Source organism: Micropterus dolomieu, linkage group LG04 (assembly GCF_021292245.1).
Source record: "Micropterus dolomieu isolate WLL.071019.BEF.003 ecotype Adirondacks linkage group LG04, ASM2129224v1, whole genome shotgun sequence".
Classification (NCBI taxonomy): domain Eukaryota; kingdom Metazoa; phylum Chordata; class Actinopteri; order Centrarchiformes; family Centrarchidae; genus Micropterus; species Micropterus dolomieu.
This window is the reverse complement of record NC_060153.1, coordinates 7,004,923-7,027,232: the sequence shown is the minus strand read 5'-3', so window position 1 is coordinate 7,027,232 and position 22,310 is coordinate 7,004,923. Positions and strand designations below refer to the sequence as shown.

Genomic DNA, 22,310 nt, shown 5'->3' with positions numbered 1-22,310 from the left:
CCTGTGCTCTGACAGTATGTTGTGGCGATCAGCTGCCAAGTTCCAGAGTGAGAGCGCATGTAAAGAATGGCATCCGCTCCAGCTATGTCAAGCCTTTGTTAGTCTGCCACAGCTCAGTATGGACACATATCCGCTTCACTGATTCTTTTTATTTGTTGCCATTTGAAGAGGCCATGGGTTAGACAAAAAAGGAATATTAAGACCATGAAATACTATTTTGATTATTTATGAGAATGTTATGGATACTGCATCCTGTTTCATTGTTAATTGATGCTGTCTGAATGTAGGACATGCAGAAGTGTCATGTGAAGTCTCTTATTTATTATTAATGAATGTGTAACTCACACCTATTGTATATGTATTTGTGTTAATTACTCCACTTTAGCTATTTCAGTTGTGTCTCAATCCTTACTCCACTTCTGTTTCTGTTTCTCTCAGCCTCTAAATCTCTTTTTTACTGTGGAGATGGTTTGTGCTCTCTTTAGTAGTCCTATAGCTTATCTCGACCACCGTTTCTTTTGATAGCCATCTTACACAAACACACACACTTTCCCCTACTGTGTCAGCCCCCAATCTCCCCTAGAGGATCCATCTGCCCACAATCTTCAGCCATCTTGTACTCCTCCTCCTTACTCTTGTTTCAAGTGGTGTGTGTGTGTGTGTGTGTGTGTGTGTGTGTGTGTGCGTGCATGTACATACTGTACATATGCCTGGCAGTGTGTGGGTGCACTTGTGTGTGGTGGGGGGTGGCATAATGAACGGATCTTTTCCTCTTTTGTCTTCCTACTTGTCCACCTACAGCAACAGAGGATTATCTGTGTGTGTGTGTGTGTGTGTGTGTGTGTGTGTGTGTGTGTGTGTGTGTGTGTGGGCACAACTGACTATAGTTTAAAAGTAACTCCTGTTTCTGTCTCCAGGGGTGGGTCGTGGGTGTAAGAGGAAAAGCACTCTGAGCCACAGAGAAAATGACGAACACAGTGTGAGACAAAATAGAAAAAGCAAGACAAATGACCCTGCGGCACAAACGCTAACTGTACTGCTTTTCTCCCATGACTCTGCGTTTACTCTGCAGTATTCTAGATGCCAGGGTGTTTTGACCTCACCCTGTTGTTATTCTCGGTGCCTCTGTGCTGTACACACAAACACATGCAGAGTCATATTGTTATTGTACCACAGAGACTTATTTTAAATGGCCTACCTCAGTGAACACGGAGTGAAGCAATTATTTCACATCCAAAAAAATACTTCTGTCACAGGCACAACAAAATGACTGAAAGCCAGTAAACATCATGTAAAACGAATGCAGAATCATGTGAAATCCCTGGAACTGGCAGGAACACGGATGAAACATACTCGATTATTCAGGTTCCTTATGAAAGAAACTGGTCACTGTTCACAGATAAATTACTAAGAAATAAATGTGGGTTAAATGGGTTATTTTTTAAAGTAACTGCTTTACTCAAGTACTATACCTATACAAGTTTGAGATACTTGTGCTCTACTAGAATATATGCAAGATGGTAAAATGGCATTGCAATAGACTGAACTACTATACAGTATATAAAGTATTTACAGTTTTACTCCACCTGGACCAGGTACAATAAAGTTACATTTAATATCAGTGTTTCGTTGTGTGTATGTTTGAGTGTATCTGATCAGGTGACACACAAATAATGGGCTACAAGCGACACATTTTTTTAACTGTAAACATTTTGATGAAAATAAATAAAAACTCTTACTTTCCATCCATCCATCATCAACCACTTATCCTGCGTACAGGGTCGCGGGGGGCTGGAGCCAATCCCAGCTGACATCTGGCGAAAGGCGGGGTACACCCTGGACAGGTCGCCAGTCCATCGCAGGGCCACACATAGACAAACAACCTTTCACACTCACATCCACACCTAAGGACGATTTTAGAGACACCAATTAACCTAGCTTGCATGTCTTTGGATGGTGGGAGGAAGCCAGAGCACCCAGAGAGAACCAACGCGGACACGGGGAGAACATGCAATCTCCACGCAGAAAGGCAGGGGCAACCCACGTCCTTCTTGCTGTGAGGCGACAGTGCTAACCACTGCACCACTGCGCCACCAAACTCTTACTTTTACTTTAAGCATTTTAATTTTTTTATGTATTGCTACTTTTTTTACTTATGTAAAGGATCCAGTTACTTATTTCACTGTTGCCGCTGAATACCAGAACAAAACAATTAAAATTATACCCTTCTGAAAATCTTTTTCATCTTGTCTTTGTCCCCACCCTTCTTTCTCCAGATTAGCTGCCTGCAGGACTTCTTTGGGGACGATGATGTGTTTATAGCCTGTGGCCCAGAGAAGTACCGCTATGCCCAGGACGACTTTGTGTTGGATCACAGCGGTAAGGCTTCCACAGCCTTTATGACTGGTAGGCCTGACTAAGACTAACTAAACATCCGTCTCTGTGTGTGTCTGTGTGTTCGCCTCAAGGTCCTTCCTCACCATTCTTCCCTCACTAGTGCTTGCAACAGTCTTTTCCTTCAGGAAGTTGACAGCAGGATATGAAGTTTGGGGTGTGTGTGTGTATAGAAATTTCCTCTCCTCTTTCCTTACATGATTCTCTTTCCAATTTAATACAGATCATTATAATTTTGATAGTGGAAAGTGAGTTTTTGGATTTACATACAGTTTATTTAGTAGTCTGCCCAGCTCCTACAGAAAATAATTGGCGCCACACATTTCTATAAACACATTCTTGCTGTCAGGTAAGGAAAAGAGGCTGCACTCCTGTGAGTGAAATGTCATTCTTGTGTGCTTCTGTGAATGCCTTTGTGTTCATATTCTGTACCGTATGAGCTGTACATACAGTATATTATCCACATCCTCCCTTTATCTTGTAGAAAAAAACACTGAAAGTTGGAGGGCACACAGGCGCAGGATATGACCTCTTTAAACCAGCAGATTAATTCACTGTCAGAACTGTGTAGAACATAGGACAACCTCATGGGAAAGAAAATTTAGTTTATTATAGCAACAGTCCAAAGTATTGACATCCTGTTTAATTTTTTTGTTGTTGTTTTGTCAGGTTAGCTAACAACAGGGAGTCATATTCTAAAACACACTGTGTTAACTGTTAGTGAGGATGAGTGATGGAGATAGTTTGGAGCTTTCGTCCCACTTACACTCTTGTGCTCCACTTTTAAGAATTAGGTCTTTGAAAGAACAAAAAAGGCACCCTGTACTCTCTGCTGAAGGTAGCTGAAGGAGCTGCTCTTCCTTTTGCAAAATAGGTCCCGTACACACTCTACTTTTAAAACATGGAAAGAATAAAAATTTTGAATATGGCCTGCACACAGTAAGTAAGAGAAATAGACAGTTTGTGTGGAAACAAAAACAACCCGAAAGAAACTTAACAGTAAACCATATATAGACCATATATCTTCTTTTCTAAGCTCAAGTGCTTTTAAAGTAGAGTGAAAGCTGAGTCAATATTTTCACTTTGGGAGTGTCCTAGAAAAACATTTGGTTTGTTGGGGTTTCATATGTACACCATGATAGGAATTGTACCATACTGAGAGCACCTTTTAATCAGTGAGTGAAACATGCATCTGGTGATATAGAGCACAGGGACCACATTAGTGCTTCTGTGGGTGTGTGTTGTTTTTTTCTTTTCATGTGTGTGTCATTACATTTTACCTCTCACCGCCCCCACCCTTATTAACGCAGCCCTGACAAGTTTACCACAGGCTTCACTACAACATTGGCCCTTACTACACACACAGCAACACCCCCACAGAAGCTGTGGCGTGAAACAGTGAACACCAGAAAAAACACCAATGAACACCAGAAAAAACAAAGCTTCTGACTTGTTTTTTCATGTGTTAATGTGCAGTGATCCTTTTAGCCTAGAGGTTGAATTCCAGAGGAAAACACAAACTTTTGTTTTGGTTTGCTCAGACTGTTAAAGACATCACGGATGTGTACCAAATCTTGATGTGATACATATTTTACAAGTCTAAATAATGTAGTGAATCTTGACGAAACACCCCAAAAGTCAACAAATGATGTAATTTAGGGTATTGTAATCACATTAATGTAAAAGTAATTCTCAGAGTTGGCTGGCTTTTTACACTGAATATGTTACCCAATATGTTATTAGCTAGTTCGTGGGAGGATTTTATCCTATTTCAGCATGTTTCATTAGTGTATTATCACCTAAAAACTAGAATAGTGTTTTTGTTAGCTTAGAATGAGCCCTTTATATCTACATAGGGAGAGGGTCCCCTTCCACAGAGTCTGCCATGTTGCACCCCCATGTTTCTACAGTAGCCCAGAATGGACAAACCAAACACTGGCTCTAGAGAGGGCCTTTCGCATTTTTCACATCCACCGTAGTTTCTCCTACATGCCTGAAAGAGGAGGGTGAGGCAAGGAGTATTAAAATGGTTGCAAACATACTTTTTCACCTCTAGATGCCATCCAATTCTACGCACGGCTCCTTTAAGTAATTTCTTTTGCGACTGCTTGGTTTAGATGACATTCAACACTGAGGAAGTTTGGCTTCTCTTTGTAAAATGAAAAAGAGGCTATAGAAGGTTACGGTACAATCTGATTTGTTTTAACCCTATTGGCTTCTGTTCTTTGCTGCCTCTCTGTCCCCATAATCAAGTGTAACCAGCATTCATCCACATAAATAACATTTCCAGCAGCTTGTTGGGCATAATTGTGCCACATTAACACTGACTCAGAAGGTTTGTTGATAGAGGAAGGTTAATGTATACCATCGTGACCCTGAGCGTGTTGTTCCCTCAGAATGCAGAGTGCTGAAGTCGTCTCACAGCCGCTCTGCTACTCCAAACCGGACAGCTAAGAGCCCCGGACCTTCACGACGCAGCAAGTCCCCTGGTGCAGGTATGTCACATGACTGTGCACACATACACACAATGGAAAGTGTTTATTAGCCCTGTTAAATTAAGAGATATTCATGCATGAATAACACACTAACTTGTAAGTAGACTATGTGAAAGGTCAGGTTTTGCTAATTATTACATTGTATGTGTGAAAACATCTTTCACAACAATAACAAAAGTCCCATTTATCAGATACCACCATAACACTGTAGGTTCATTTGTGGCTGACAGGCTGAGCAATAGCCTTTTTTATTTGGCAGCCGTCAACAGCTGTGACAAGTGACTAAGCAATTTGTGTGGTGCACTGAGAGACGGTGACATTGTGCTGAGTAGTTAGTGTTCCACAAGCTATTACGTCAACTTTAAAGAAGAGGATTCTGACTGCAGTCTCAGTTTAGCCTTGAAAGTTCAACCAGTTTCAAACCGTGTGATTATTATCTTATCTTCCTTATTTTTTTGTTTCTGACACTGCAGCCAGGCAAACTGTCCACTACTCCACCAGCCAGTCTCCAATCAAATCCCCAGGTGAGGCTGGTGATGGTGTCACATTGTTTGCCTTTGCTCTGGTAATCAGGGCATAAACACCCCCACGATGGAAAAAATGGATGTTTTCCTGTTCTTACAATTCTTCCGAGATTGTGGGAATGCAGCATTAGACTGGAAAACTGATAAGATGTCCTAATGGCTTTTGATTTAGGTAACAAGCCCTTTCCTCAGGTGTCACACACAGGCTAGACTATACATTTTTACCCCAACAGTGGTGAGGCTCTAAGTATAGCAACGTTTTTGTCATCCATGATCCACTCATTAATGTTTCTAGTATTAAATGAGCATTTTATCTAAACAGTGCCAGTTTTTTTCTTGCCTGTGCTTCTAGTTTAAGGTTAGATGCCTTCGGTGACATGGTGCTGAGCCACACGCTCTTAAAAGATCAGTTTCTTAATTATATAATGTTTTACCTTTTGTTTTGGCTTAATTTAGTTCTTTATTTCTCTCCCTCCTTCTGACCCAGACTAGACTATGGGATGCCATGTATTATACACATCTATCTCATGTGAAAGCCAGCTTCTGCAGAATCCACTGAAGCCACAAACTGATTAGAGTCACTCTTAAGCTGTGTTAATTAAATCCTGCTCTCACTGAGCAGTTACATCACAGGCCTCCTCATCTGTAACAGCTGAGCTGCTGAAAAGTTTAACTGTACTTTTAAAACATTACAAGCTTGTGTCATGTAGTATGTTTGAGTATTTCCTCAAATAATACTTAAAAAGTTCCTTTACAAACCCAAGATAAATAAATGTAAGCAAAAAAAACTAAATGATTGTACAGTGAAACAAAAACTCTCAAACAGTAGTGCAAATACGCAGCCTGTAGGCAGTGTGAAATGATTTTTCCTCAGCTCAGCTGGGCTTATGCAGATGAAGAGACTTGGAGTTTAAGTTTGACGCATTATGTCTCTGTATTTGTGCCAGAAACCAAGAGAGAGGGTGGCAGAAATAGTCTGTTCTTGAGAGAATGAATCACTGAAACAATAGACGTTCTCATCCCTGCTGTGTGCCTGGGCACCTCGTGTTACACACTAACGTATATTATGGATATGTGTTACACAGTAATACATAGTTACATCAACAAAGAAACCTTTTTATGAAAAGTGAACCAAATTATTTGAGGCATACATTCTATTACCATGTCTGATTTATAATCTTATTAATTCTGTTCAACAAGTGGCGAGAAAAGTAACAACAGCAGCAGTTTAGACCCGAAGATGTAGCCTCCTCATGTGCGCTGTCTTCAGGCAATTAAAGTAATAGATTTTGGCGGGTGTGATGCTTTAAGTAAAGTAATAGAATTGTAGGCTTTGCTTGTATGTAGCTGCTGTTTGTTTATGAGTGGAGGTTATTATTGTAGTTTTGCTACAACCCCAGCTGCCTACCCCAGCTTTAAAAGATGAAAGAATTTCAACAAATATAACAAAAAATGCCTCTGAAATAAATTGCCTACCCCAGCTTTAAGTGTTAAAGCTTACAAAGGAAACAGACAGCTTTAAAAAAGGAAAAACAAGTAGTTATAATACCACTTGCCTGCAGGTGACACGTGTTGAAGTTGCAGCACTATTACATTAGGTGCATACTATTCTTAGCGCTGAATGAATGTGATGCGTGCTGGACTTAACTTGTTTTCTGCAAAACATCACCATCTCACGTGACATTTAAACCCTACAGGGGCAAGGCGGCTGCAGTTTTGTGATGACTTTGCCCTCATTGGTTTTAGGCTTCACTGACACGCATGACGTGTGTGACGATATTATTCTAAGAACTTCAGATCCGTTATCTCTTCTGAAGGTGATTCAGTGTATTTGTTCTTGTCCTTCTGGCACCTCATTTGTCACATATGGCCAACGTTTACACTATAGTTTTCAATTCCAACAAGAAAGCTTACAAAACAGTTTAGTTCAGGAGTTTGTTATTGTAAAAGAAGTAATGCCCTTCATATTTTCACCCAATATGGTGTCTCTAGCCTAGGCATATTCTCAAGTATTTGGTTCTCTAAAAAAGAAAAAAATATGTTATCTGTAGGCCATTGTTCTAAGCTCACGCACTATAGGGGAAGTAGAACATGTCCGACTTGGCAGCAGTGTTTTTATACCCCACCCCTGCAGCCGCCGGCAGCTCACGTTTGACTATCAAGTCAGCGGAAGTCAGCCGCAGTTATCTCAAATGCACCTATTGTTTGCCTGTAAGTGGCAACATTAACATCTTTACATCAGCAGGTCTAAACAGCTGCTGCTGATGTGTAGAACAGGTCCAAAATGACCACACAGTTCCCCCTTGTGGAGACTCTGCAACCTGTGGGAGTAAGTTACAGCCAGCTCTAAGAGGTGCTTCGCATCTAATAAAAACAGCTACCCAGTGTGGGACAACTTCTTAATATATGCTAGTAGTCTCTTATGTATGCATTGTGGAAGATTACATGTAAATACTGTAGATTATACCTGGCAACAAAAAGAAAGGCACGTTCAAGTCACTGGCAAGCAGTCTGCCCACAAACATATTTGTGTATAGACAAACACGTTCTAAAAATAACTTGTATTCACAGTTAGACTCTTTATTCTGCTCTCACACATCCCCTGTCTGTTTTTTCCCCATTCAGTAAATGGTGTCTCAAGCAGCCAGATCTCAACTCCAAAGTCCATCAAGTCCTCCACTCCGTCTCCCACCAGCCCCCGACCCATCCCCAGTTTCAAGGTAGGATGGTATATCATATCCATGTGAATGCATTCCCTTCCTCATAAAACCTTTAAATTGGAAACTGCATATACATCAATGTTTGTTAGCTTGCAGTCTTCTTTCCTAGTTCAAAACTCCACAGGTTTCTTCTAAGGTTTTATGGTTAGTCCTCAGTCAGCAGCTGTCCTCTCAAAAAGGTGGGGGATGATGCCAAATCACATTGACCTACATACCTCAAAATGATGAAATAAATCTGTCAAATCAAGTCATCAAGTCACTGACTGACAGCCATGGATGACCTACAGATCTGTGTACAGCCCATGTTGCAGCTCTATGATGTATTTTTGGTAGAGTTCGCAATACTAATCAGATTTTTTGATGGATTCTTCTGTAAGCTGCGTGTTGGTCTCAAACTACAGAGTTTCTAACTGCTCCAGCCAGCTGGCAAACCTCCTCCAGAGTGCCACCGTTCCGCTCTAAGCCCAGTCAAAGACTTATCCATCCACATGAACTTGGCAGGATATTAGATTTTTATGATTTACTGACAGCTTTAAAATTCACTGGCAAAGAGGGTAAAATAGAATAACGTGTTTTTGAAAAACTAAACGAGGAAGCATAAGGATGTTAGTGACATCGTTGCTCACTCTCTCTCTCTCTCTCATTCACCCTCACTAAAACAGTTAATGGAATTGGACAGGTAAACTAAAGCCAGGAAAAGAAGTTATTTATTAGAAGAAAAAGCTTTTTTATGTATCCAGTTGAAAAAGAGACCTTGAAGGTGTCCCATGTCTACTTTGGTCCAGAGGACTACCCTTTTAGACTAAATAATAGATCCTTACTGTAAAGTAATGCACATGATGGTGCAGTAATGTATGGGACACTACTGTACACAATGGAAAAGATCACTGCTGACATGCATTTATGGCTGACATTTCAAGCATATAGTCATTAGATGTGGAAATTGTCACTGCTGTGCTCTGCAGAAATGATACTCTTAACAAATGAATCATTCATTTGGAGCCATAATGTTTTTTTTATGTGCAGTGATAAGTGGATATGGAGGAGTATATTTGTTCCAATAGGTCTGACACCTTGTACATTTTGAAGGGCAAGCTTAATTTAGACCTAGTTCACTATTTAGATAATAATATGTTTAGTTCAGGATTCATGGACAGGCTGTTCTGTTCAAAAGTCTTTCATTCCTTGTTTGTCAGGAGCATACTTTATAGAATATCTCACCATTCTGTATAGCCACAGATAGGTTTTCTAGTTTTAAAAATAGAAAAAGAAGTTGGAACATTTTCAAATCACAATGCTGCAGTGCTTTTTATTTGTATGATTGAGCATAAACATTGTGTAGCTCGCTAAATGACACGTCTTTCAGATAATGTTCAATAACTAGTCTCCTTTTCATTCCATCTGAAACACTTTTATGTAACAAGATGTTACATAAATCACTCAAAGCCTCTAAAAAGGTGACCACGAGTAATAAACCATCAATGTTTCATCCATGTGCGGCATGTTTTGTGGGTACTTTTTAAGCCTAAGATTGCCATGGTGATTTGTCTGTGGGTTTCGTTTCGTGGCCAGGCGCTCATCTCTATTTTTGTTTGTATTTGCATCCTGCAGATCCCTCCGTCACATCACATCTCATCCCCAAATGGAAATGGTTCGTTGAACAACCACCAGGAGCAAACCAATCGACTGAGTCCAGAGGGTACATCCTCTCCTCTTCTTTTTTGTCCGAGTCATTCAACCAATCTGCCCTATTGCATGGACACCCTCACCCTCTAGCATGTGGAAATGGCATTGGCTAGCACATTAAAATCATCCTCATCTTTTCCCATGAGGGCACATTTCACAATGTGCTTACTCAACAAAAGTGCCAAAGGGCAGGCCTCATGTGGAGGATAAGAGTGAAATACCCCAATGCTGTGTGAGCAGATACTTAACTAAATGATTTTAGAGGTGTGCGTGTATAGACATGAAATTGCTGCTCAGTTCACTAATTGCCGCAGGAAGACGAGTAGAGATCAGTGTGTCTTAGTGCATGTGTGTTATTTTGTTGCACAGCTTGTGGGCCTTTTATTCAGTCTTGAGTTTCTGCCAGAGCTCCTTTAGCTTTATTAAGCAGCAAGTCTGTTGCCTGTAGTAACCCCTTTCTCTCCTCAGCAGTTAATGGTAACCGCTACCTGCCTGCCTCCACCATCTTGGAAAAATACAAGGTTGGCAAGGTCATCGGAGATGGCAACTTTGCTGTGGTCAAAGAGTGCGTGGAGAGGTAGGTCAAACACATTCAATCAGACTGGAAATATTTAATGCACAGTTGTCAGCTGTCTGCAGTGATCGCACAGCAGGGTGCCGCGCTGTCCAGCTTAATGAGACATACGTCACGTGCGGTAGCTGCTCCATCAGGGTTTTTAAGTCCTGATGACAGGCATTGTGGAGACAGAAATATCCCATGGATTAAAACCCAGCAGTGAATTCACTTCATTAGCCTTTTAATCTCTGAGTCAACACACTGCCCAGGAAGACAGGGGGGGATGATGAGAGGCCTGTCAAGTGTGTGTGTTCTCATAATCTGATGCACCTTCCTGGAAACTATCTATCGGTTCCCTGTGAAGTATCATTTTAAACAAATGCAGTTATGTTTACAGCAAATATTTCTACCCCAAAATGCATTCCATGAGGCATAAGAAACATGTTGAATGAATTTCCTTCCTCAGAGATTTACAAAGCCAGTTTTCTGAATGTCATCAAAAATAACTTAAGATCACAGGTCCACTTGCTGTCTCTCCGAGCTTTCACAGCATCTTACAATCTTGAATAAAGTCTATGAGATGTAGTTGAAAGCTTTGCTGTTTCCAAAGGTCAAGAATGAAACTCAATACTCAGATTTGTTGATTATTTTCAAACCTGCATTGTCTTTATTCACTGTGTCCATCCCTACATCAGATTACCTCGGCTAGGAGTCATCTTCTTACCTGTCTGTTGCTGGTCCAATGCTACATTTCTTATAAATAGGAATAGTATTAAACCGTTGGCAGGAATGTGCACAGGTGTGCGTGGCAGGTGATGAAGGTGACAAAACAGGGACCAACTCATCAAAACATTGCTCCATAGTGCCACTAGTGGTCAAAAACTCCACAGGGAACATTTGGGTTGTAGCCTTTTCATTGTGTATATTTTGAAAGTAGAAACAGTTTTAAAACAACAACAGAAAACATATAGATTGGTTAAAAAGTAACTTTAAACCGCCGCTGACCAGAGGTTTAACTTTTCACCTTGCTGCTGTGGTGCTACTCCAGAGCGTGTCAGTACACCACGACATCCGTGTTGGGTGTGGTTACAGGTGCAATAGAGCTCACTTCTGGCCACACCCATCACAGAGGTGAAACAAACTTACCATTTTTAACCTGAGATGGCAGTAAAACATCATCATCATCCTGGTGTTAAGTTACTACTTGTTCTCTTGTTGAGCCTGCCTGTATCTGCACTGCATCTCCTCTCGCTGTATAAACTTGGCTAGTACAGCTAGCATACCTTTCCAATAACTGTGTCAGTGTCCTGCTCACTGTAACTGCGGCTCTCTTGTGAGCACTTGACTTGTATTAAAGGCATAGCTGCAGCGTCAGTGCAGTTTTTATTGTTAGGCCTAATTGCACTGTTTCTGTTCAGGTCCACAGGAAAAGAGTTTGCGCTGAAGATCATCGACAAGGCCAAGTGTAGTGGAAAGGTCTCACTCATTTTTTCCCCCTCTCCCCCTCCTATTTCTTCTCTTTTCTTTGTGTGCATTGCCTTCACACCCACGCACGCACTCATAAGGAAGGGTCATATGTTTGTGTTCCACTGTGCATTACTTATGAGGGGTGGAACTTCAAACGCCTGCCTAACCTGCACTCCACCTAACCTAGTTAACCTAATTGGCTGTGACACTACACCTAGCACTTAGAAAATAGAACATTTCTAGTTACATGTAGAGGCATGTGTGCCACTGTCGAGACTAGTGTTGCGTCTCAGTGCAGGGCTGAGTGAAGCGAATGCCAGTAGGTGCAAAGCATTATGTCGACACACCTGACGCGACACCTAACACTTCCGCCTAATCCTTTGATGCAGTCTTCTAGGAAGGCTGTGTTTACCCAGAGAGAGAGAAAAAGAGTCATCGCTCGGTCTGCATTATTTCAAGTATATATTTTATGAACTGAAGGAGAAGCTTTATGGACAGCATAACGCAGCTGTGGACAGCAGAGACTGTTAGAATCACCCACATTCATTCACAGATCAATGTAGACTGATTTACTGACATTCCTGCTAGTGAGGCGTTTGAGGTACTGATGCGCATGTATATTGATATGTTCCACCCCTCATAATTATTAACACCCACCCACCCACACACCACAGGAGCCTGTGTGTGTGTCTCTGATCCTCTTATCCCACACAGTTTAGGCTGTTAATGTTTAATTCATCACCTACCTCAAATTATCTTCCCACTTTCACATACAGACATTGACACATACTGAATCACACCCCCTTGACACCAATTCAGATTTAATCAACAATGCAGTGTCTTTTTTACTAGCATAATGTCTCAGTGTAAATCCCCTGCACTGGAGCATACAGTAAAGTACTCACTTAGATTATTTGTCTTGGTGTGTTTCCAGGAGCACCTCATAGAGAATGAGGTCGCAGTGCTGCGGAAGGTGAAACACCCCAACATCATCATGTTGATGGAGGAGGTGGACACTTCCTCTGAACTCTACCTGGTTATGGAACTTGTTAAGGTACAGCAGAGGCTGGTATCAATGCACAATCCTGATTTCTCTGTGTGGTTTCATGTCCAACCACTCTGTTGACGTTGGCACAGGGAGGGGATTTATTCGATGCCATCACCTCCTCGGCCAAATACACAGAGAGAGACGCCACTGTCATGGTGTACAATCTCGCTGGAGCTCTGAAGTACCTGCACAGCATGAACATCGTCCACAGAGACATCAAACCAGAGAACTTGCTGGTATATATTTACCGTCACACCACTTTTCTTGCCTACAAATCCAGCTGCTCAGTGGGCTTTAATTGAGCGTGTGTTTTCATTTTAGGTGTTTGAGTATCCAGATGGCACCAAGTCATTGAAACTCGGGGACTTTGGCCTGGCTACAGTGGTGGAAGGACCTTTATACACCGTATGTGGAACTCCTACATATGTGGCTCCAGAAATCATCGCAGAGTCGGGGTAAAATAGATTTTATTTTCTCCCAGAACACTGGCTTTCAGTAACTAGATCTTGTGCCTGTTAGAGAGACTGATCTATGAGTTGTTGGTTGGTTTAAATGGAAACATCTGTTCTACGTACAACAGCAGAGTAGGATTCTTTTGTAATCAGCTGTACGGAGATTAAAGGGAGATTGGTATTTTGCGTATTGGCACACTGAATAAAGCAACACAAACCATGTATATGTGGCAGCATAAATAGTTGTAATGGTATATTTACTTCCATATCATTATAGCAGATTGAAAACCTTGTCTTTCCAAAATGTCTATATGTTTGACTTCAATTCATTGTTTTATGTTGAGTCGGCTATGTACTGTATTTGTAACACTGGGATGATGAAAATGGTTTGCTGTAAGCTATTTAACTGCAGTTAATCCTCAACTGACCTTTTCTTTGTCTCTCCACTCTTTCCACAGTTACGGCCTGAAGGTGGACATCTGGGCTGCAGGTGTCATCACCTACATACTCTTGTGTGGCTTCCCTCCATTTCGAAGGTACTCGTCCTCAGCTCATATCATCCAGTAAAGCTCATGTTTAAACATAAATGAAATTATTTACTCATGGCACGATGTGTAGCACCGAACCAGTATGATTATGTTAAGTTTTAAACAATAAACACAATGTTGGGTAAATGTTTTAGAAGGTCAATTTTCTTCATGCATGCTACATGGACAAAAAGTTTCTGTGATTAGTCATGTTAAGGATTGTGGGAGGGATTTGATCCATGTTTAATCTATAGCACTTCACTGTTATTCTAATAACTGCATAATTGAAGGGTAGATTACAGGTAAAGCTATGTATTATTATGCATAGTGATGTACACACAGTGGAGTTTATTTACACAATGTAGAGGTATGCCATGTTCGCTGAGTGTCTGTGCGTGTCTTTCCATGCAGTGAGAGTAACATGCAAGAGGATCTGTTTGACCAGATCCTTCTGGGGCGACTGGACTTTCCCAGTCCTTACTGGGACAACATCACTGAGTCAGCCAAGGTTAGGACACTGACACACACACACACATAGTTTATGTCACTGTTGATGACATTATATTGATCCCATTCATTTTTCTGGAGTATAACACTAACCAATGCGTGGTCTAATCTTTTGGAGGTCAGAAACAGTTTGACCTTTAAGTGAATGCAGTGGTAGTAAAAAGTCTTAAACACACAGGCACACGTCATGTGAACCCACATGGTTCACACTCCTCTAATGTCTACTGTCTGCCCAAGGACACAGAAACCCATCCAACCCTCTAAATGAATGTCTTGTGTTAAGATGACAGCTCTTGCTCAGCATGCAGGACCAAACTGCTAATTAAACCCATTGATATTACAGTGGCCCTGTCACTGTAGACGAGTGCACAGTTATAGACACCACAGCATGCAGTTCAGTAGCTGTGCAGGTTTAAATTCAAGAACAGTTTTGACTTTGTGAGTGCAAACGAGTGTAAGCAAACAATAATACTTAAGCTGCTCTAATCAATATTTTTAGATGAACAATATGTGAAGTGGTGCTAATATGAAAGGTTCCTACAGATTGGTGGAGCTTGTTAGCATCTTTCAACTCAATGCTTTGGTTTTATGGACTGCAACTTTAGTGTTTTGGTTGAGCCTCACTGCTTTTAAAAGTGTTGTTTAGCCGCAGCAGGCAGCTGTTCTCAGTTCTATCCAGCACTAAACAGCAGACAGACACAGTCAGCGACTAGAGGGTAAACATAGTGGAGCTTTCAGCAGCTAAAGAGCCACATATTTCCCCCAGGAGTTGATGGAGACCAAAACAGAGCTAAAAGAAGAGCGCTCAATATTGTTCATCAAGTGGCCAGAAACACGACTCTAAATGAATCCTAATGTTATGTGTCTGCAGGTTGCTTAAAACGGCAGTTGTTTGCTAGCACCTTAGCCATATCAACTTGTGTGTGTACGTGTTGTGAAATTAATGTCGTCCTAAACTGTGGTGTGATTTCTTCCAGGAGCTGATTGGAAAGATGCTGACGGTCAACGCTGAGGCTCGATACGCCGCACAAGACATCCTCTCTCACCCTTGGGTCACGGTAACTCAGAGCACTTTGTTTGTGTCTGTATTTGCATGTTTATGTGCGCACACCTCGGCGTGACTTTTGTGTATTTGCAAAAGGTGTCTTCCGTGGTGTTGCACCACTTCGCCTCATTGCATGTTTGTGTGTATGTAGGACGACGCAGTCACGGGGAACAACATGAAGATGGAGGTCACAGGTAAACTGAAGACGCACTTTAACACTGAGCCTAAGCACAACAACACCACAGCCGGGGTGTCAGTCATCATGGTAAGCACAAAAAAAGGAAATATCACTGTTCTATTTTTGCCCATTTTCTTTCCAATTTACAGCAGTCCTTTTTAGAGAGTAATCTAATGACCTTCATGAGTTTGTTAACGTTCAGTGACCTCTTAAATCTGAAATATTGAGGCGTTGACATGGGTTTAATAGAAATGGACAAGGTGTCTAAAGCAGCTTGAACATGTCAGGCCCTTTTCCAAACATTTACTGCATGTTGGTGAATGTTTGACCCAAATACACAGGATTGACCTTCTTCTAAGTCACTTTATATGAATGTTATGCCCACTTAATCACCAGGCCAAGAATATCTGGCCTCAATCATCATCCAAGAGGATGTTGAAGACGACTTCTAAACAAGTTATGCTCTTGTAAACATGTCAGACAGGATAGAGAGATGGAATGATGGAAAAACTTGGGAGATGGGACAGGGCAGAAGTAGTAATTCCTATAGTAGTTGTATCCTTCCTTCCTGTCCATTTCAAGCCTCACTTGCATCATTTCCTATTGTACAGTTCGACTTCCTCCACCTCCTCATCTCATCAGGTCACACTACCCATCAGCCCACTCTCTTCAGTCTGTCTGTCTGTCTGAACTGAAAGCAGGAAAGAGGGGGATGGGGGGGGGGGGGGGGGGGGGGGGGGGTCTCATGAGGAATTTGATTTGATCTTTGCTGCAAAGAGCCTCATTTTTTGTTGTAAATCTCATTTGACAGTTTGAGGTGTAAAAGTGGGCCCTGGCCTCGGCCCCTCCTCCTCCTCTCCATCCTCTTCCTCCTCCCTCCTCCTCACCCCTCCCTCACACCCGACCTAGGACCACAGGGAACGCCTGGAGCTGAGAGCCGGGTACAGACTTCAAACCCTCCCCCTCCCGCCTGCCTTCTTCCTTCCCAGCCATCGCCCTTCCCTTCGCCCTCTTCCCTCCTATCTATAACAACTCCCATCACCCTTGCCTTTCCCTCCCTTCCTGTTTCTTTCGCAGACACCCCTCTCCCCACCACACCCCTCCCCCGGCCGCCAGCTGCAGTAACAGCTCTCAATAAACAACTAATGTGGACCTCGCTAACACTCTCCCAACACACGCTCTGTCATGGATTAACCCCTCTTGGCTGTTTTCATACTCGTCATTCTGCTCCTTCACTTACATTTCATTGCATTTGTATTGACCACAACCTTGTAAGGGATGTGAAAATAATCGTCTGTTTTGAAGGATGCATTTGTTGAGATTATTTAGCATGTTTACAGTGCTAATGCAAGAGCAATTACATTTGCCTCCCTCTCTGCCTTACATAATTAGTTGTTGGTGATCTAATTCTAAACTGCTCCTTAAAATCAACTTTCTGTGCGTCCAGAAATCTCTAATTGGTTGTTCAGCAATGTTCCAAGTTAATGGTACTCTGGCGCCACCTCGTGGAGAAAACTACACACTGCTGGCTGAGATGGATGCAAACCAATGTGGCTTTATTGCCTTGTATACAAGATTCCCCTTCACATTTACAGGATAAGGCTGACATTATTCTGTATTTTTCTTATTGAACAAATTCCATGAAAAGACCAAATCCTACGATGTGTCCGTCTGTCAATACTTTCTAACTTACCTTCCGTGCCTGTGACTTTCAGCCCCAGGCCATTTGGTTTCTATGGAAGATGTGAATCTATAAAAATGGGTCACAAATAAAAAAAATTTCAAAAAGGCTCCACAATTTCTTCAGTAGCTGAGCACACTTTTTAGCAACCTTATCTAATGAGCAAATAGTGCATTTGTTAGGGACTTTTTCAACCTTAACTTAATATATATTTGGTGCACCAGCTTGTATTTACAGCAGCAGGATGGTGCATGTGGGACTGACTCAAAACAAACTACAGTGCATGTTTATGGTAATAAATGAACATGCCATCCAGTCCAACAGTGTGACTTAATGGTGTGCTTTTAATACTTTAATAGTATGGCACAGACAAATAAGCTATATCTGCCCTTGTTGACAATAAGAAAAATATAGAATGCCAGCATTTGAAAAACGAGTGGTACGTAAATATAGCTTAGCACTCATTGACATGTGTTTCTGCTTGAATTAGTCACTTATGGAAGGTCTTACAGTTTGTTCCAACTCAGTCCTCTTAAACGCAAACGGTCATTTGGTTGGGAGTACGTTTGATCTGAAACACCACATTAACACTGAGATGGAACAACTGTCCACTGGCCGCCATGCTTGTTGTGTTGACTTTATTTTGTGAAGCTGTGAGTAAGACTAGTCTCTGTCCCTTTTTGCTTCTCCCCTCTCCCTCCATTAAGTCCCTCTGATTTAGCTCCAAGGCAATGGTATGTACTAACACTTAACGCTACGCCTCGTCTGTTCTGCTGCTGAGATTCAGCACAAGGGCAAATGAGGAACATGATATTTACTGCTTTTCTGTCCCACCTGTAACACATCATTGGCTTTACTCAAGACAGAAGCACCATGTATGGATCTATTGAATGAAAAAGTACAAGTTTACTTTCTCATTTGCCCTTTCTCTACACATAGAGTAGCACGGATGATCTGATTTGCCTTCTCGTGGGGTCAGTGTACTGTGTTAAACATACTGTCTTTTTGTTTAATCATCTTTCAGTTGTTTGTGTCCATTACCATGAGTTTGTTTCATCGTGTGTGTTGTTCATTCATAGAAATCATTAAAAAATACAAAACTGGGTCAGAAGTTTATGATTGTAGGTATAAAAAAAACATTTAGTTGATTAAATCCTATTGATTACTGCAAGAGCTAGAGTGTCACTCACAGGAAAACACAAAAGGATAATTATATGCTAAATTACTAAGATATCCTGAATTCAGTGTAGATTGACCCACAATATCTTTCTTTCTCTGTTCTTATTGGTATTATTAAAGCTGATGGTCTGTCTTGTCTGTTTTGCCAGAACACAGCTCTAGATAAGAAGAACCTCCAGCTCACCACCCGTCATCGTCCAGGGCCCCAAACAGTGCCACGTCCACCGTCGTCGACTGGCAATAAAGCCCTTTCAGTCATACCCGCCTCGCCAACAAAGTCAGAACCGGCTTCTCCAACCAAACGGGCATCACACGCCGAAGAACCAAAACCTGCCATGCGGGCATCACCCACCAAGTCTGCTCTTCTCAAGGCCCCCAAGACCACGAATACAGCTTTGCCTGCTGCTCCCTGGTCTCATTCCCCAACTGACGGTGTTGATTTCCCTCCCTCTGCTCCTGTCAGTTTGCTTCATGTTGCCCCTTCACCCTCTGCTGAAACTTTCCCCATCACCTCTTTGCCTGTTTCCGCCCCTCCTGAAATAACAGCGTCACCTACATCACCCTCCGCCCCTCCCTTCTTATCTCTAGAGACTCCCTCACCCTCTGGCCCTCCTGTTCTTTTTGCCTACACAACTCCCTCAACCCCCGTCTCCTGTCCTTCCCCATCATCTCCACCCAAACCAGCTTCTCTTTCTCCCTCTTCTCCCACCAAACAAGCCCCTTCCTCCTCCCTGGTCTCCTCCATCAACCGGCTGTAATTTTTCCACTCTCTTCCCCAACCAAACAAGAACCATCCTCTCCGTCCCCCTCTCCCACCCATCCAACCCTGTTTCCCTCTCCTCCTTCTACACCTCCCAGATCTACAACCCCGCCCTCTCCGGCAGGCCCGCCTTCTCCCAGTCCTCTACCTGCTGAAGAGCTTATGGAGATTTAAAAAAAACACGGCAATTCTGTAGCCAATTTCACCCTCTCACTCTTTGTCTTTACATGTATGTATCAGAAAACATAGGATGAGGAGGCTAAAACTCAACCTCAAGCATTCCCAGTAGCTTTAAACTGAGCCAGAGACCGCTGTGTCCATATTTTTCTCTCATTCTTATCCCACTCATTTATAGAGATGGAAGATACGAGGTGTCGATTGTATTTATTAATGGAGGATGTGGAGAAAGGGAATTAACTGAAGATATCACTGTTCTGAGTGGTTTGTATTTGGAAGTCATTACTTGAATTGAATTGTTTTATTTATTATCCCATTTTGACTGCCTGTGGCTCTTCTGTAAATAGTTATTCATAACACACACACCCTAACTGTGAACTCCTATTGCTTTTAGCAGAGAGACAGTATGTTCATAATGCAAGTATTTCAGCATATCAAACGTCTGAACTTGCTAGCCTAGCTACCCTTGGTGTAATCCAACTAATGTAACAAAACTACTCAGTATTTTCTCTGACTGCAGCCATCCCAATGGTAACCACACGTTTATTATTAAACTCCTATTCAGTGTTACTATATACAAATACAGTGGGTTGACAAAATAAATGCAATACCTACCAAAGTATCAAGTAGCTAATGACAAGTAAGGCGGTGCTCTACTTGTTAAAAAGCTTCAGCTCTACCTGGAGATTCTGAGGATTTGTACGCATTGAAATCACACATACAAAAGAGGTAATAGACAAATGGCCGACACAAATGGCTGTTCACATTCATTTTAAAGGGTATGTTCATCCAAATTACAAAAAAAGTTTTCTCAGTCAGCACAGTGGTTTGCAACTGTTTGAGCTTGTGACCCCATATTTCTCTGCACCAAGGCCATTTCAACCAAAGATTTAAATTGTTTTATTTACATATGTTAATGGCCTGAAGACATAAAACTGTCCATTAATTCAAAAGCAATAATCTTAAAATATAAACAATTTTTATGTTTTTATGTTATCTTATCCCATAAATCATCTCCCAACCCCTCACATTAATCTTGAGGGGTCCAGACCTCCAGGCTGGAAACAACTGCTCTAGTGTTATTATATATAATATATATATATTGTAGCCATGCAGAAAGCTTTCGGGTAATTTACCAAGGTTATGAGATTTCTGTTGCTGCCACAATATAATATAGGCGCAAAGAATTTTGTTTGTGGCATGACAACAATCTAGTTTGTCAAGGCCCCTATGAAAAGTGTCCATAGTGAAATCTGCAAATATCCAGAGTTACCAGAAGTAATGTTACTTTTGAATATTGTAAATGTCATTTTTCAATGCTATTACATGAAAAATTCACCATCTTATTGAGGTAGGAACATTTCATAGAAAAATATCTAAAAACCTGTGCAAATAAAAAAAAAAGTCTTTGCATGACCAGAGACTGCTAAAAGTGAAGCAAAAGATGATTTTTAAATTTGGGTGAACTGACCCTTTAACATGACTTTCCAGTGTACTACCTTTATAAGTCATGTGTCAATTTGGTAGATTATTTTGTGCGCCCACAGTAACTGACAGACATGCTGACACAGTCATTCACATACTGTTTGTATGTATTATTTGATGTGAACATTTGAGTTGTACATAGTGTGAAGAACCGTAGTTGTCCACCTGAAACTTGAAGGTTTGTCTTCTTGCTTACGTGTGTCTGAGCAGAACTGCTCTTTAAAAAAAAAAAAAAATAAGGAAAATACACTGAACAAAATTATAAACGCAACACTTTTGTTTTTGCCTACATTCATCTTCATTGCATGCTCCCTCCAAACTTGCGACAACTGTGGCATTGTGCTGTGACAGAACTGCACATTTAAGAGTGGCCATTTATTGTGGCCACCCTAAGGCACACCTGTGCAATACCCATGCTGTCTGATCAGCATCTTGATATGCCACATCTGTGAGGTGGATGGATTATCTCAGCAAAGGAAAAGTGCTCACTGACAGATTTTTGAAAAATAGGCCTTTTGTGTACATAGAGAAAGTCTTAGATCTTTGAGTTCAGCTCATGATGAATGGGGACAAAAACGCAAGTGTTGTGTTTATATTTTTGTTAAGTGTAGATCCAACAGACATAAAACCAAATTGTTGGTTTGTTTATGATGAACTGTCATTTTTAAAAACTGAATTACTTTCGGCTACGACTCTAGTACTGCACAGAAAGGATTGATATAATTCCTTTCATGACACTAGTGAACACTTTCTTCAAAATATTCATTCAGTGGTTTTTGATCTGTTGGATTTACATGAATGAATGTGTTGCCAAGGTGACAGGTTTGTGCCTGACCAGTACCTAACAGCTCTTTGCTTAATGATGCCTTTCTCAAAACCAGCTTGGCAGAAAAATGGGGTTCCAAATTGTGCATCCTAAAGTTAAGTTATGTGATTTGTTTTTATTTTGTACCCGTTTTAAACTCCAAAGCATTGTCCCAGCTCCTTCAGTGGTTCAACATGCCTCTTTTCCCCTTCAGGACTTTCAGCTGCATGCATATTACTTTCCCCACTTCCTGCCTCCCTGTCAGAGAAAACCCTCACACATACACAAAGTCAAGTTGGTACATAATGTCATTTAGCTTCCTCTTATGTATATGTAGTTTGAGTAGATTTTCATAAGCAGTTTGTAAAGGGACATTTGTATGAAAAGACAGTTTTAAAACAGGTATATCATCTGTGTCAAACTGGAGTAACGGTTTTCATTAGGTTAGAAAGGCTGCTTTTAATGTCCTACTGTTTTGAAATGACAGTAAAGCAAAAAATAAAAATGCAATGAAGACTTCAAATGAAATGTTTGTGGTGAATATTTGTAGGGTGTGTGTGAGACCAGAAGTTGTCCACTAGAGGGTGCTATGTAGTCTTAGTGGTTCCTTGTAAAGAATAAAAG

The 22,310-nt window shown here is 41.3% G+C and overlaps 1 protein-coding gene across 7 annotated transcripts in view; it reads left to right on the top strand.

The window, feature by feature from the left end:
- The window catches only part of dclk2a (doublecortin-like kinase 2a), a 57,708-nt gene extending 35,499 nt beyond the window's left edge, over positions 1-22,209 (top strand). The window contains exons 3-18 of one of the 7 annotated variants that reach the window (XR_006824792.1): positions 2,277-2,406; positions 4,791-4,889; positions 5,363-5,413; positions 8,039-8,133; positions 9,745-9,832; positions 10,291-10,396; positions 11,794-11,851; positions 12,777-12,896; positions 12,980-13,126; positions 13,212-13,345; positions 13,801-13,878; positions 14,281-14,377; positions 15,354-15,434; positions 15,573-15,686; positions 16,411-16,540; positions 18,609-18,743. Coding sequence is in view for 6 of the 7 variants with exons in the window: in XM_046047469.1 (XP_045903425.1) it covers positions 2,277-2,406; positions 4,791-4,889; positions 5,363-5,413; positions 8,039-8,133; positions 9,745-9,832; positions 10,291-10,396; positions 11,794-11,851; positions 12,777-12,896; positions 12,980-13,126; positions 13,212-13,345; positions 13,801-13,878; positions 14,281-14,377; positions 15,354-15,434; positions 15,573-15,686; positions 18,609-19,217 (2,007 nt within the window). In the remaining variant the exon portion in view is untranslated. Of the gene's footprint in view, positions 1-2,276; positions 2,407-4,790; positions 4,890-5,362; positions 5,414-8,038; positions 8,134-9,744; positions 9,833-10,290; positions 10,397-11,793; positions 11,852-12,776; positions 12,897-12,979; positions 13,127-13,211; positions 13,346-13,800; positions 13,879-14,280; positions 14,378-15,353; positions 15,435-15,572; positions 15,687-16,210; positions 16,314-16,410; positions 16,541-18,224; positions 18,255-18,608 lie in introns of those variants that run through there. The other 6 variants (XM_046047474.1, XM_046047470.1, XM_046047469.1 and 3 more) reach the window with 6 other exon arrangements.
- The last annotated feature ends 101 nt before the right edge of the window (positions 22,210-22,310 follow it).